At 35.4% G+C, this 16,048-nt stretch overlaps 1 protein-coding gene across 5 annotated transcripts in view; it reads left to right on the forward strand.

Annotated features, from left to right (window-relative positions):
* Positions 1-13,352, forward strand: part of LOC149801947 (activated RNA polymerase II transcriptional coactivator p15-like) — a 29,011-nt gene extending 15,659 nt beyond the window's left edge. For all 5 annotated transcript variants that reach the window (XM_089956341.1, XM_089956342.1, XM_089956339.1 and 2 more), the window contains 3 exons: positions 7,700-7,801; positions 10,553-10,658; positions 11,367-13,352. In XM_089956341.1, the coding sequence (XP_089812467.1) occupies positions 7,700-7,801; positions 10,553-10,658; positions 11,367-11,449 (291 nt within the window). In that variant the 3' untranslated portion in view covers positions 11,450-13,352. The remainder of the gene's footprint in view (positions 1-7,699; positions 7,802-10,552; positions 10,659-11,366) is intronic.
* The last annotated feature ends 2,696 nt before the right edge of the window (positions 13,353-16,048 follow it).

Consider the following 16,048-nt stretch of genomic DNA (forward strand, 5'->3'; position numbering starts at 1 on the left):
ATCAGCTCCATTCACAAATATCTTTCAGTTGATGCCACTAAAACACTTGTGTGTTCATTAGTACTTTCAAGACTGGACTATCGTAACTCAGTTCTGTCTGGTTCATCTCAATATCTACTCCAAAAACATCAAAAAGTTCAAAACACAGCTGCTCGGATCATACTTAGAGTACCACGATCAGAGCACACCTCCCCGCTGCTCTGTACCCTACACTGGCTATCCATTTGATCCAGAATCAAACACAAAATTTGTTCTCTGTGCTACGTTTCACTGACAGACTCTAGTCCACCATACCTATCTGACCTCACCCATGTGTACACACCACAAAGATACTTACGCTCCTCTTCTGACAATCATATATTAATTATTCCCACTATGAAAACAAAGTCATATGGACAGCATTCTTTTGCATACCAGGGCCCAGCAACATGCAATGAATTGCCCACTGAACTTAGACACAAAGATCACATTCAAGAGTGCTCTCAAAACTCACTTATTTCGACTGCAAGAACAAACTTAAAGATCTAATAATGTTTCCTACCTTAAATATTCTCAGCATGTTTTTCTCTGTTTTCTAATTTCATGGTGTTTGTGTTTGTAATCATATCATTATATATGTTTTTTATCTTATAGGTGTTGTCTAATGTTGTAAAGCGCTTAGAGCTTCTAAAGATTAGGCGCTATACAAAGTCCTCATTATTACTATTATTGTTACATGTAGGCTTGGAACTGGAGGCACATTATTATTATTGTAGCAGCTTGTTCGTGGGACCCAGATCTGCCATCACATTATATTTATGTACGTCTATGCTGTCAACCATGAACTGCCATCACATTGTAATTATATATAACAGCCTTGGTTGTGTGTTGTGATCCCCGAATTGCAGTGACATTATTATGTATGACAGCACCCCAGGTTTTATGCTGTAGACTTGAACCACTGTCACATTATAATTATGTGTAACAGCAGCCTTGTATCAATTCCATAGACTCTGAACTGCCATCACATTATTATATATGATAGCAGCAGTGTTGCACATTAAATGTAGGCTTATGATTCCTAAAACTTTTTGTCACATGTTCCCCATTTCTTAATCCTTTGGGCAATGCTCAAAGAAAACATTTGTAGGCTGGTGACTTAAATAAACTCACAAACCCTGACTGAAATTCCACAAGCCCAGACTCCAATTTCCACATGCCCAAAATTTCCTCCTTTTCAATATTGTCACACAATGTTGCAATAGCTACAATTCAAACATAAATTCAATAACATTCAAATGGGTTTGAAGGTGATACAAGTGTCATTAGTGTTCATCACTACACTCACTAGGGGGGCCCCGAGTAGCCGAGTGGTCTAAAGCGCTCACCGTTCCAGATCACTGCCATCTCACCCCTGTCTGCATGCATATGTGGGAAAGCCTGCCAGTAGCTTCTCATGGGTCAGTGGTTCTTCCCTGGGTTTTCCAGGGTTCTTCCTCACCAGTTATACTTGCTGCCATGTATAGCCTATCTTGTGCTGAAAAATGGTGTTAAACCTAGAACAACAACAATAACACTCACTAGGGACTGGATGGTCCTGGTGTTCAAACTTCTGCTGGAATCTCAGAGTGAATCCTGGTCAGAACCGTGTGGACATATGTTGATGTGTTATTTGCAGTATGTGCAAAGAATTATTAGCCCCACCAACCCACTTATCTTTTTTATTCCTCTTTTTCCTGGTGTTATTCACACAGTAAAACGTCAACCAAGAGAATGATGATGCTTTGGATTCTATATTATGCAGTAAAATCTGACTTAAAAGAAACGTTGCCACTGTTCGCAAACTTGTCAAAAATATAATATATATGGCTTAAACATTCTCATTCAAGACAATGATATGCAATAACTTGTTTTTGTGCAAACATCTAGCATCTTTTAATCAATTGGTCCACTTCCTGATCATACCTATGCAAATTAACATAATGGGCTCGCCTATTGCAGCCTTCAAAGGTATCTCACTAGCTATTGTCAGCCAGGTAAATAATATATGAAATGGTGGTTTATACCTGACTGATTTGCCTTTAATTGCCACTATTTAAACTGCCCAAGGGATAATTTTACATCGGCTCCAATCATGACCGTTTACCGTTTATACATGCTATATGTAACGGGCATATACTGCAAGTGATGGTTTTCATTTTTGTGTCATTTTTTTTTATAGATTACTGAAAATTGTGTTTCTTTGAAACACAACCAAGTCAACAGGTATGGGAGTATAAAATCGTATTTTCAGCATGACACGCCATGCTTCAATTTGAGTGAAATCAGATTCAGGTTCACGTAGCCACATTGGTATGTGATTTAGATAACAGGGTCTTGTATTGTTGCATACAATTTAGCTGTCAGTCATACATAATAGTATATAATATTATATATATATGACTGACATTTAAATTGTAAGCAACATTATATGAGTCCCTGTGATTTAGATTGCAAAGTGTCAGGTGTGTCAACATTGTGAAAATACATTTGCACATTTCATCAGCGTGATCATAGTTTCCTGAGGCAATTTTTTTTCCAACAAGGCTGATAGGCAGCTCACATGGATCTAGAATTAGAAGGGCCCCAGACATCGGGCTATTAGATTTTGTTAGCACTGTCTTGGGCAACCTTTCTTTTAGGAAAATAATTGAAAAATACGTAAACTACTTTCATTAATGGATGTCCTTCCATGTTTCTGTCGGCACTAGCAATGGCCAAAGGTGATAAAAACTATAAGATGGCAATCAATATCTGAATCAGTGCCACAGACTGCTATCACATTATAATTTTGTATGACAGAAGACCTGAATCAGTGCCACAGACTGCTATCACATCATAATTATGTATGACAGAAGACCTGAATCAGTGTCACAGACTGCTATCACATTATAATTGTGTATGACAGAAGATCTGAATCAGTGCCACAGACTGCTATCACATTATAATTGTGTATGACAGAAGACCTGAATCAGTGCCACAGACTGCTATCACATTATAATTATGTATGACAGAAGACCTGAATCAGTGCCACAGACTGCTATCACATTATAATTATGTATGACAGAAGACCTGAATCAGTGCCACAGACTGCTATCACATTATAATTATGTATGACAGAAGACCTGAATCTGTGCCACAGACTGCTATCACATTATAATTACATATGACAGAAGACCTGAATCAGTGCCACATACATCTATCACATTATAATTACGTATGACAGAAGACCTGAATCAGTGCCACAGACTGCTATCACATTATAAGTATGTATGACAGAAGACCTGAATCAGTGCCACAGACTGCAATCACATTATAATTATGTATGACAGATGACCTGAATCAAGTGTCACAGACATTATAATTATATATGACAGAAGACCTGAATCAATGCCACAGACTGCTATCACATTATAATTATGTATGACAGATGACCTGAATCAAGTGTCACAGACATTATAATTATATATGACAGAAGACCTGAATCAGTGCCACAGACTGCTATCACATTATAATTATGTATGACAGAAGACCCGAATCAGTGCCACAGACATTATAATTATATATGACAGAAGACCTGAATCAGTGCCACAGACTGCTATCACATTATAATTGTGTATGACAGAAGACCTGAATCAGTGCCACAGACTGCTATCACATTATACGTATGTATGACAGAAGACCTGAATCAGTGCCACAGACTGCTATCACATTATAAGTATGTATGACAGAAGACCTGAATCAGTGCCACAGACTGCTATCACATTATAAGTATGTATGACAGAAGACCTGAATCAGTGCCACAGACTGCTATCACATTATAAGTATGTATGACAGAAGACCTGAATCAGTGCCACATACTGCTGTCACATTAAAATTATGTATGACAGAAGACCTGAATCAGTGCCACAGACTGCTATCACATTATAATTATGTATGACAGAAGACCCGAATCAATGCCACATACTGCTGTCACATTAAAATTATGTATGACAGAAGACCTGAATCAATGCCACAGACTGCAATCACATTATTGATATGAATGTCAGCAGCTTTGAATCTACTGTATGATACAGACCCTAAACTGTCATCAAGTTGTTATTATTCATGACACCAGTCCTAAATGTATGCTGTCAACCTTTAACAGCCATCATATTAAAATATGCATACCTTTACAAAGTAGAGGTAAGCTATTGTACTACAACTGGCATCTGCATCAGTGTCCACACAGATGAAAGCTATTGTAGTATTCCTGGCACCTGTATTGGTGTCCACACAAATGAAAGCTATTGTATTACCCCTGGCATCTGCATCAGTGTCCACAGAGATAAAAGCTATTGTACGACAACTGGAGTCTGCATCAGTTGTCCTTTCTGAACGTCAATAATTCTCTCGTTCTAGGTTCTAGGCAACAGTTTGAGTATGTTTCATGCCCAGAAAGTGTGTCTACATGGTTATAAGGCTGGAGTCTCATTAATTATTATGTTATGACTGGGGGTGAAATAGACACAGGGGCCAAAGGTAGCTGCATATCTGAATTCTACTTTTTACACCTAGTCAGTGTATATATAGAGTGGAATCTCAGTGGTTTCTGGGTTGTGACCCAGAGGCCACAACTGTATGCCTTGAGGCATGACCAAGTGATCTAACACCATATGTGATGGTTGGTGACACATGGGTTAGTAACCATACACACACACACACATTATCATATTTATTTCATAATTTATGTCAGACTTATGCCAAATCACCCTCTCCAGCCTGACCCCTGCTAAACAACCCTTTCCAGCCTGACGGTGACCCCTAAGGCTGCATAAAAAAATTATGAAATTTTTGTGAATATCTTAAGACCACTCCCAATCATATCGCAGTTTAAATTTTCTATATTTAATTTAACCATGTACGTGGAGTTGTGTGACATTACACACCCATACACACACATGGAAAGGGCAGACCAAATAATCCCTCACATTGTCTCCTAAATCAGTTTGGCATGGCATATTAATCATCTGATCAATTTTAGATTTGATTTTCTTTTGAACCCAAAAGGAAAGTTCCTATTGGTTGGTTGTTTGGTTTTTAAATGACACTTTCAACACATTATTGGCTGTGACCTGCTTAGTTCTGCCTACTTGAATTTGTTTTTGTTGAAGAGCACAATTTAAACAGCATTAGAACTCTAAATAGGATTCCTAGTTATAACATCCTTAGAGAAACCATGCTGATCATTTGCACTAGTTTGAAATTGTACAATATCAGTGTTTAAAAATTGTTAGTTTAAGAACACATTATAATCTTTGAGACATACATGCCAACCATTATGCTTTTGGCATAATCGTTATGCTTTTTTTCACTAAATTACACTTTACGCATAAACGTATTTGGATTACACATTTTTGGTATGTCCCCTCCCAAAAAAATTAACAGTTTGTTTTCTCATTTTTATTAACATCCCATTAATCTTTCAGACTGTATTCTAGAAAAGACAGCTTCTGCATAACTAGAACATAAGAATACACTTGTTCGTAGCCTTGTATGCACTTTCCTAACAGCAGTATGTTCTATTTATAGCAGCTGCCCTATTCCAAGAAACATGCTGGTTTCTACTTTCAAACTTTTGACCTCAGTTTCTATTTATAGCAACTGTATTGCTTAGTTAAGAGAGAACAGACTGGGTTTCTAATTTTTAATCTTTGCTTGCAGATTCTTTGTTCTAATTCATATCTGGTACAGAACCAGTCTGTAGGTATTTGGCACTAAAAGTCCTCAGATTTATTCTAGTAGATGTGTGTTAGAGCAAGAATGTTTTTCAAATAATTTCACAGATGGATTAGAAAAAGACGAAAACCTGATTCAAAGATGAATACATGAATTACACAATACAGCATTCCATTTTTGGGCAGCTTCATGCCCACTGAAGGCTGCATGGAAAGGATTTTAATATTGGTCTTGATGGTTGTTGTTGTTGTTGTTGTTGTGGGGTTTAACGCCATTTTTCAGCACGATAGGCTATACATGGCGGCCAGTATTAATGGTGGAGGAAGAACCCGGAAAACCCCGGAAAGAACCACCGACCCACGAGAAGCTACTGGCAAGCTTTCTCACATGCCCACATTGGCTGAATCTTAGACTCGAACCGCCGCAGACAGAGGTGAGATGGCAGTGATCCGTAACGAAGAGCGCTTTAGACCACTCGGCCACTCGGGGCCCCGGTCTTGATGGTAAAACAAAGAAACCTTGAATTAGTTTGTTTTACTAGCTCCAATACTAAGGTAACATCTTTTATATGGCAGAACTAATAAATGCAGAGGCATTATTTACTGAGTTCTTAATAGAACATGGACTACCCCTAGCAGTAGAAGACTATGTTGGTCCAGATGTTTCCTGATTCCAAAATTTCAGAAAATATGCATGTGCAAAAACAAAATCATCTAATATTGTTAGGTGTTTAGCAGAAGAAAATTTGCTTACAATTGCAGAAGCCATGCAAATTGGGCTATTTAGTATTGCAACAGACAGGAGCAGTGATTATGATGACAAAAAGTTGTAACAGTCTGTGTAAGAGACTTTAACAAAAAAAAGGGCAACATCCTTGTGCTCTTTTTTCATTACCAGAATTAACAGTAGATTCCACTGGAGAAAACATTTTGTATTTGCTTAATAATGCTTTGAATAAATACAAGTTGGCAGAACCGTATGGGGTTTTCAGCTGATAATGCATCAGTGATGACTGGAATTCATATAGGAGTTGCATTCTGTATTTCAAAAAATGTCTCCGTCAGTGTAAATATCAGGTTGTCCCTGTCATATGATACACCTTGCTGCAGGAAAGGCTGCCAATAAATTAGAAGGAGAACCCCTGAAGTACCAAGTTGGCAATCTACCTCACAATGTACTTCATGCTATTAGATTTGGTGTGCAGTGGCACCTTATTTCCCAGCTCAAAGATCTAATAACTGGAATATATTTCCTCTTCTTTGTCAGGTTATGAAAGGAATATTGGTTCTTTACTATTCTAATGCTGACTGTGAAAGAATGTTCAGTATTGTTTTAAAAAAGCAACTGAATTCAGATCCAGGCTCTGTAATCCAGTATTTGGTTCTCTACTGGTGTGCAAAACATTCATAATCTCAGCTGGTACAAAGCATTTTGAAATGGAGTATGAGAGTCTGTTGCTTTTTATAGCTCAAATCACTAAATAATTATGAAAATTTGAAGCAATAATTGATGTTAAAACACCAGAAGGGGTAAATAAATCATTTTGTATTATGCTGATTGAATTTTATTGTTATATGTGGATTACTCTTTTTCTGCTTGGATTACTCATTGTCCACTTGGATTACACTGGTTTGTTGCCAGTGGTGTGCATGTATGTATATATATGTATGTGGATCTATTTTGCTATGTTTTATCAACTACCATATATATTTACTTATAAGTCAAGTCAAACTGCAGACAACAAAGATCATGTTCTGCTATAGCATAATGTGCCTTCATTTCAGGGTCTGTATATTGTTTGTTCTACTGATTATTCCTAACAAACTACACAGACCCACATCTGCAAGCACGTTATTCAACAGCAGAGATGGGTCTGTGAAGTTTGCAGATGGATTCATCTTATAAGCAAGAGTATATGGTTATAGTGATGAATATAGAATCTGCAACTTTTGTTCATTTCTAGCCAAAGCCCAAAAAGAAGAAGCCTATTGAAAAGAAGGTAGAAAAGAAAGAGGAGAAGAGCAATGCTGGTGCCTCCAGTGGTCCTGAAGAGCACTCCTTCCAGGTGCCTTGTTAATTATCTTTGTTACATTACTCCAAACATTAGTACAGTAAAACCTGTTAAGATCACATGCCATTAATGACCAGATTATTAGTGCATGAATCAGTTATTTTGTGTAATATATTGACCTGTTTGAGGAGGCCACTTGTCTTGAAAGAACATTTTTGTAAAGGGATAATGATAGCTTAGTCGCAGTTAACTAGGTTAACACGTGAATTACACAAGAAGATAAAGATGAATTAAGAGCATATAAATATTGTAGGAAATCTCCTAATTTTCTGTAATATGGATATTACTGCATGTTTAATTACTGCTACTCAGTAAAATTGCCTTTTCAATGCATTATTGATGCCTGCAATTTTTCAAAAGTCAGTAATGAGATTGCATAGAAATTTTTTCCTTCCTTTTATGGGTAGGCCTAGATATAAAATATAATATAGACATTTTGTAGCTAAATATATAATATTAGATTTTGTCAGACCCACTTGAACAGAAAGTGAAATGCAGCAGTCACTTTCCAGCGGTGTCTTTGACATTGTCAGCAGTTAAAGATTTGGTTGAAGATTTTTATTTGCATGCGTTTCCTAAATCCTTTAATCAATTCTTCTCATATTTATCGCAAATCATTATGAAACTAAGACCATTAAAATATGTAACATGTTTGCCCACCATGTTAACCTTGGGGTCAAAGGGTACAGAATAAATTTGTGTAGAGGTTTATGTTAACGTTTTTTCATTTGCTTGTATTCCTAAGCCCATGGATGGATTTTCTTTATACTTGGAATTAATCATTATGAAGCAATGGCTGTTCGCTTTCTTCTTGGGTCAAGGTCATGGTTAGATTTTAATTAAACTTATTTCATTGGTTTATATTTCCTCAACCCCTTAATGTGTTTTCTTCACACATAGTTGAATAATTATGAAACTAAAACATTTCAATCAGTGATACGAATGCTTGACCTTTTGACCTTGGGTCAGATTTACAGTCATACAAATTTGTGTCAAGGTTTTGGTTGATGTTTTGTTATTGCTTATATTTCCTCTGTGGATTTTATTCATACATTGGCTGAATCATTATGAAGTCAGAATAATTTATTCTGCAACACTATCACTCTCCCATTTTGATTTTGGGGGCCACATTTACACATTTTAAAGCACAGTTTTATGATGGACTCGACATGCAAAGCCTGGCATTCTTGTTAGAGCTTTACAAGTCAACTACTCCATTTGCAGATTTTCAAATTTAGTGCAACAACAGTAAGAATAGAAATAAAAATTCATATCGAAATAAGTGCCCATTTGAGATTTGCATTCAAAGTGATCTCATGACTTGAAGTACCATAAAGACATTCACAGGAATCTGATCCCAGATTATTATTCAAACTGGCTTCACTTGAAATTTAGCAGCAGCCCAAAATACAAATACACATAACTAGGAAATGGATTCATATTTTATTTATCATTCTGCATTTTGTATTTATGCTTTCTGTTTCTTTCCAGTTGCATTTATCATTTCATTTACATTCTTTCTGCATTTGATATGCATTCATTCATCATTTCATTTACATTAATTCAATTTTAATTTACGTTCGAGTCTCGGATTCAGCCATTGTGGGTATTTGAGAAAGCTTGCCGGTAGCTTCTCATGGGTCGGTGGTTAAATGGCTTTAAACCTCACAAAAACAGTACTCATTTACATTCATTGTACATTTAATTTATATTTATTTTGCATTGTTTTTATTTAAGTGGTAAAATTAACTGTTTCTGGGTCTGTTAGCAATGTTAAGAAGTTGTGTTCAGGTTCTTGAAAGACCTATATTTTACATCATTTATAGGGTGTACACTAAACTGAACTTTTGGGTATACATACTTTATGTACCATAGATACTCACTTGTAAGTTTGGGTATACAAACCATAGATACTCACTTGTAAGTTTGGGTATACATACTTTATGTACCATAGATACTCACTTGTAAGTTTGGGTATACATACCATAGATACTCACTTGTAAGTTTGGGTATACAAACCATAGATACTCACTTGTAAGTTTGGGTATACGTACTTTATGTACCATAGATACTCACTTGTAAGTTTGGGTATACATACCATAGATACTCACTTGTAAGTTTGGGTATACGTACTTTATGTACCATAGACACTCACTTGTAAGTTCGGGTATACAAACCATAGATACTCACTTGTAAGTTTGGGTATACATACTTTATGTACCATAGACACTCACTTGTAAGTTTGGGTATACAAACCATAGATACTCACTTGTAAGTTTGGGTATACATACTTTATGTACCATAGATACTCACTTGTAAGTTTGGGTATACAAACCATAGATACTCACTTGTAAGTTTGGGTATACATACCAAAGATACTCACTTGTAAGTTTGGGTATACATACTTTATGTACCATAGATACTCACTTGTAAGTTTGGGTATACATACCATAGATACTCACTTGTAAGTTTGGGTATACATACTTTTGTACCATAGACACTCACTTGTAAGTTTGGTCCAGCTGCAGTGAACACAGACTCTGATCTTCCATTCATAAGCACAGACAGATCAGGGTCTGTATTGTTGTTCTACTTACTAATCCTTACAAAACTTCAGATCTGCTTGTGCATTATTTAAAAATAGATCTAGATCCAAGCAGTTCGAAGTTGAAAGTGACTTGTTCACAAATATTCACCATAATTAATTCCTCTTGTTACATGTCCTCAAACATTTTATTTCTCTAGCTGGCAAAAAATAGATTTGTCACCGTGAGTGAATTTCGAGGAAAGGTTCTGGTTGGAATCCGTGAGTACTATGAAGCAGATGGAGCACTGAAACCAGGGAAAAAAGGTTAGCATCAACACCCCAAACATCTTTATAGTTGGGTCTAGAAAATATACAAGTGAAAATGCAAGTCTGAAGTTTTACTGGTATGTTGCAGTAACAAAATGACCAGTTCTTATAAGACACTTGTACATATATGAAGCAGACAGCGTAAGTATTAGTTATAAGACACTTGTACATATATGAAGCAGACAGCGTAAGTATTAGATGCCTTATAGACAGTACTTATAGACAGTAAATCATTGAAATCATAACATAAACATGCTTTGTTTATAGGCTGTCAGTTTTGCACAAAATGTTGAAAATTGCTATATGTAGATAATATACAATAAATGACTTGGAAGGTTTCTAAGAGGACGTAATAATGATACAGTAAATTTAAGCATTGTGACAAGGTAGCTTAATGTAACCTTATATCTTTACAACATTTCACCAGATTCAGTGGCAAAAATTATACTTGGACTTATTCGTTTGAAAATAATTTTCCCGATAATTAAGTAATACTTTTTGTTCAGAATTAGGTTGACCAAGGGTCAAAAAACAGAATGACGGACAGATATTTTGGTGTAATGTGAACCCCTTTTATTCTTAAACTTGAGGCATTGTAAAGTTTGATATATATAAAAAATTCAGTGAACAAAGAAATTGTGGTAACTAAATGCTATATTATGATAATGTTTAACTGGTAGGCTCAGATACTGCTTTTTATTTCAGGCATTTCACTGAATTTGGATCAATGGAAGAAGCTCAAGGAACAAGTAGATGATATTGATGAAGTTGTAAAGAAATTCTCTTAGATCTGAATATTATTTGGATTCCTGAACTGGACATTGTTGTATGTAGAGTGATGATGATGATTGTAAGAAATAGACTGGAGAAGCCAATCATTTTTTCATCATGTAAAAACAAATTCATAAACCATCAATCTAAGAACAAGGTATCTGTATGTTTGATCTATATGTCTGTTTAAATGTGGAAAATTTTCACTGATGAGTTCGTACTGTCATATTAGCCTCCATGTTTTATGTACCCAGTCAGCTTCAGAACATCAGATTTTGTGTCAGCCAGTCATAAAGAATCTTACATTTGTAATGTCACCTTTGATTGATGAGGAAATAACGTTACATTTGTAATGTCACTTTCGATTGGTGAGGAAATAAGTTTACATTTGTAATGCCACTTTTGATTTGCAAAGAGTTTTATGTTCTCCAAGCCAAAATTTCCTTATCTGATGTGCTGGAAAATAAGGGCCAGCAAGTAGTAGACCAAACAACATAGATCCTGGTGCAGAGTAATAAAACAAAATATATCATGCCAAACAGTTTTATGATTTCAACACCTCATCTGCTGATAATAGTAATGAAGCTATTAATAAATACATATGTAGTTAAAATGTAGGTCTGAAACAGTAAATTCTGTAACATATTACCCATTTTGCAGTAACCATACCATTACTGGATATTCACAGTTGTTGGAAATACCCCCAAAAATTATATGGGGGTCATTTAGCCTGTTACCAAATTTTTTTAACTGGTTACCACTAATACTAAAACCAGCAGTGGTTATCCAGGTAATCGATGCAGCCCTATTAAACTGTGAAATTAAGATACGTAGTGCTCAAAAGAATTCGTTGGGTATTATCTTATATTGTCATTCAAAATATATTTTACTTATCCAAATGTTGAAATTTAAGGAAAATCTTTGGGTGTAAGATCATGTACATGTAATTGGCGTTTGACTCAGAATTCATGACTGGTGCTGATTAGTATGTATTGTTACACTTTCATTTATCTTGTTTTATCTAATACTGACCTCCTGCATGGTTCTATTGGGTAGATCTTTACATACAAGCATTCATTGGTCTATTCTTGTCATTCGTAGTCCTCTTTCCAGCAGATTGCTGGAATTTCTCTCATAAATTCTCATGTTCCGATTGGCTTTCTAAATGAATCTGATTGAGAACATTTTCCTTTGAGTCCAGGTGACTATTTATGGCTACTGTCATTACAGCTAGCTCTGTTGCTACTTGCCAAGGTCATAGCAGTTTCTGTGTAAATTTCAAGGTCATAGCAATTTCTGTGTAAATTTCAAGGTTATAGCAATTTCTATGTAAATTTCAAGGTCATAGCAATTTCTGTGTAAATTTCATATCCATCTGTTTGATGTAGAAAATCATCTTTTAGCACTTGAATCTCCAACATAAGACAGAAACAACATATTTTGTCCACAGATATAAAGTAAACAACAAAATATGTATGCACAAATTTGCAGTTTCAGAATGTCTAGCAAAAATGCAACTGATTTGTTATTCAGGAAGCACCGTAGATACCAAACACACGCATCTAAAAAAAAAAATCAGTTTAAAGAAAACCTGCAGTGTGTACCAAAACATTTGTTAAAGGTCTCATAGGAAAGCAATGAGCATTTTTAAATCTTTGAATAAAATATTCAAACTTTGAATTTTAAAAAAGACAAATCAGTGTGCAATTCTTATCATCAGCTTCACATTAATCTTTATGATCATCATTATCATCATCATCTTTATATCATCATCATCATCATCATCATCAGTAATGTCAGCATCCTGAAAGATGATATTTTGTGTGTCCGTGTAATCATGGTTGAAATAATTAGATGTCTGGTTAATACAGGTGCAGAGGATCACAATCTCAACTGTAAACATTAAAAAATATCAACCAATGCAGCTCTTGTCTCTTTTTTTTTAAAGCATTAAAAGACGGCAAGAAACAAGCCTTTTATTAAAGCTTGAAAGCCAATATCATAGCAAAATTTGCTGGTAATGCTCTTCATTCTAAGGAACTGGTGTATTTTACATATACTCAGTCGTGCCCTACACCAGGCATTCTTTAGATGCATCTCTTGGATGCTGTTGTTGAAAGGGCAAATCACAATGCACGTTTTCTTTATTGTTGAATACTATCAGCCATGCATGTGATATCTTCAAAAAAAAATTAAAATCTGTCACCTGTGCATGTGATATCTACAAAATTGAAAACTATCACCAATGCATGTGATTTCTTATCTACAAAATTGAAAACTATCACCCATGCATGTGATATCTTATCTACAAAATTGAAAACTATCACCCATGCATCTAATATCTTATCAGCAATATTAGACATCCTGGACATGATTCTGTAAACAAATTCAAAACATTTCAGTCACTCAGAAGTTATGGCCGAATGCCAGACCTTCCAACCCTTACGAAGTTTGCTTTAATTCTTATGGAAATGACCCTTAAAATACGGAGTTAATGAGATAATAGCACAAATTACAGAAATATGATTGCGCTAATATCCAGGTACTGGCTGGTCCATGTTTTATTTGGAGTAGGGTTTTATATTAGATTCAATGGATTTGGTCAGAACACCAGACAAACATATTTTGGAATACCTCAGATGCTTTAGACTGTCCATATTTTGTGGTTCAAAATGTCTGCATGATCAAGCTGTTGCTTATTTTCTTTTAAAATGGCATCCAACAAGCAACATGTCGGGATGAAAGGGACTTTAAGCCTCTTGCGGATGAATATTCAGATTCTTTTGGGAAAAGGCAGGACGAACAACAACCATGTTTAGTGTTACATGGTGGGAAAGAAGATTGCAGTTGCCATAGCCATGTGAAATTTAATTTATTTTAAAGATTACATCAAGTTTAGAGATATCAAGAAGCTATTGAACTCCGTAAGGTTTTGGAATTGTAGTTGGTGAAACTGTACTGGGGGTAATTAAGGTTCAACTAAATTTTACAAACCTTTGAGTTGAACTCAATGTTTACCATCATTGCATCAGTCTTGAGTCACACTCCTGGACTTTTAAATGAATGTTTTCCAGATTAACAATAGCAGTACATGACATTTTGTTACACCTTACTGAGATCTAGTCCAGCTCATGGAAATAAATTGACTGCTTACTGAGAATGTCTTGTTAGGGTCGGCAGGTAGGGAATGCAGTATACAGATATGTTGAAAAATAAAATGTATGGTCCCTCCATTGGCTTCTTTTGTTTTCTCTTTAAAGAGTGTATATTTAATGTGATAATTCGGTGCTACAATCACATCAAGTAAAGGTCCTTATGACACAATAGGTAGAGCAGTGTTATGGTAGTGATGTGTTTTTGTTTTGTTTTTTTAATTGACTTTACTTGACAAAATAGGTGTGCCAGATCTTCCTATTATGTAACAAGTTTTTTTTCAGTGATAAGAAAAAGTAATGAATGGGTTAAAAAAACAATTTAGGTAGTTTTAAACTTGATTTCATAGCTTTTATGATGCCCATCCTCGAAGTTGTTCACAGTTTTATCAACAAAGTGCTTATTCACAAGCCGTGATGGAGTGGTCACCTCAGTATTTTAGCTCACCTGTCCAGTGAGCTTATCATATGATGATGCTGCATCTGGCACGCATTGTCCATCATTCATTAACATTTTGTATTTTTAAAATTATTTTAAAACCACTGGACCAGTTTCAACCAAACTTAGCAGAAAGAATCCCAGCATTAACACCTGACAAGTTTTTTTGTACAGAATCTGAAATCCATTGGCTACTGTGGCTGCAGTCACTAAAACTAGCTTTTGTAAAACAGAATTCAATCAGATTTGACTGAACAACATCAAAAGTACTTCACATTTGTTCATCAGATATAACTGCCATTGCTAACACTGGAAAAATGTTACAATTACTTCACAATTCCCATTGAACAAACATTTACACTAAGCATCCTGGTATGGTGACCATTCAAAATTGTTACATATAATAGGAAGAATTATAATGATATCTTGGTGTTATACTCTCCCTTGATTTGGCATGCACATGTTACTCATGAACACACTTAGAAAAGGCAACAAATATTTGTCTTGACATAAAACATTGCAGCTGTAATTGAAATTCATCAATGAAAGCTTGTAATATCCTTTTTTTATATATTGTGTTACGCCAAGGAAATATTAAATCGTGAAATTTGCAAGTGAAATTCATGTTTCAGTTTTATCTTTCAATTGGGTTTCTGATTCAGATGTGAAAAGAATCTATTAACTGTCGCAGCGATGCCAGTGAGGACTTTTGTGAGAAACCAATTAAATGTTTACTAAGTGGCTAAGCTAATCAGCTTGCTTTTGACAACAGTTGAAATCCATTAATGGTCCTTCCACGTAAAGAGACTTGCTACTTAACAGATTTGTTTTCTAATTTGTTTTCCAGTTATACAGTACATGAAAGGTGCCAGCATCATGGTAACATCCTGATGTAATTCAGCATTATTTCTTGTTAAAATCACACAGCACAGACAACTCAAATATTTGATCTTTGGTTGTTCTGTGGAATGTTCTTCAAACTTTGCAGTGGTATATTTGAAAATAACTTGAAAGACTGAATAAAA

This window comes from Sinohyriopsis cumingii, chromosome 4 (genome assembly GCF_028554795.1).
Source record: "Sinohyriopsis cumingii isolate HCF-2022 chromosome 4, ASM2855479v2, whole genome shotgun sequence".
Classification (NCBI taxonomy): domain Eukaryota; kingdom Metazoa; phylum Mollusca; class Bivalvia; order Unionida; family Unionidae; genus Sinohyriopsis; species Sinohyriopsis cumingii.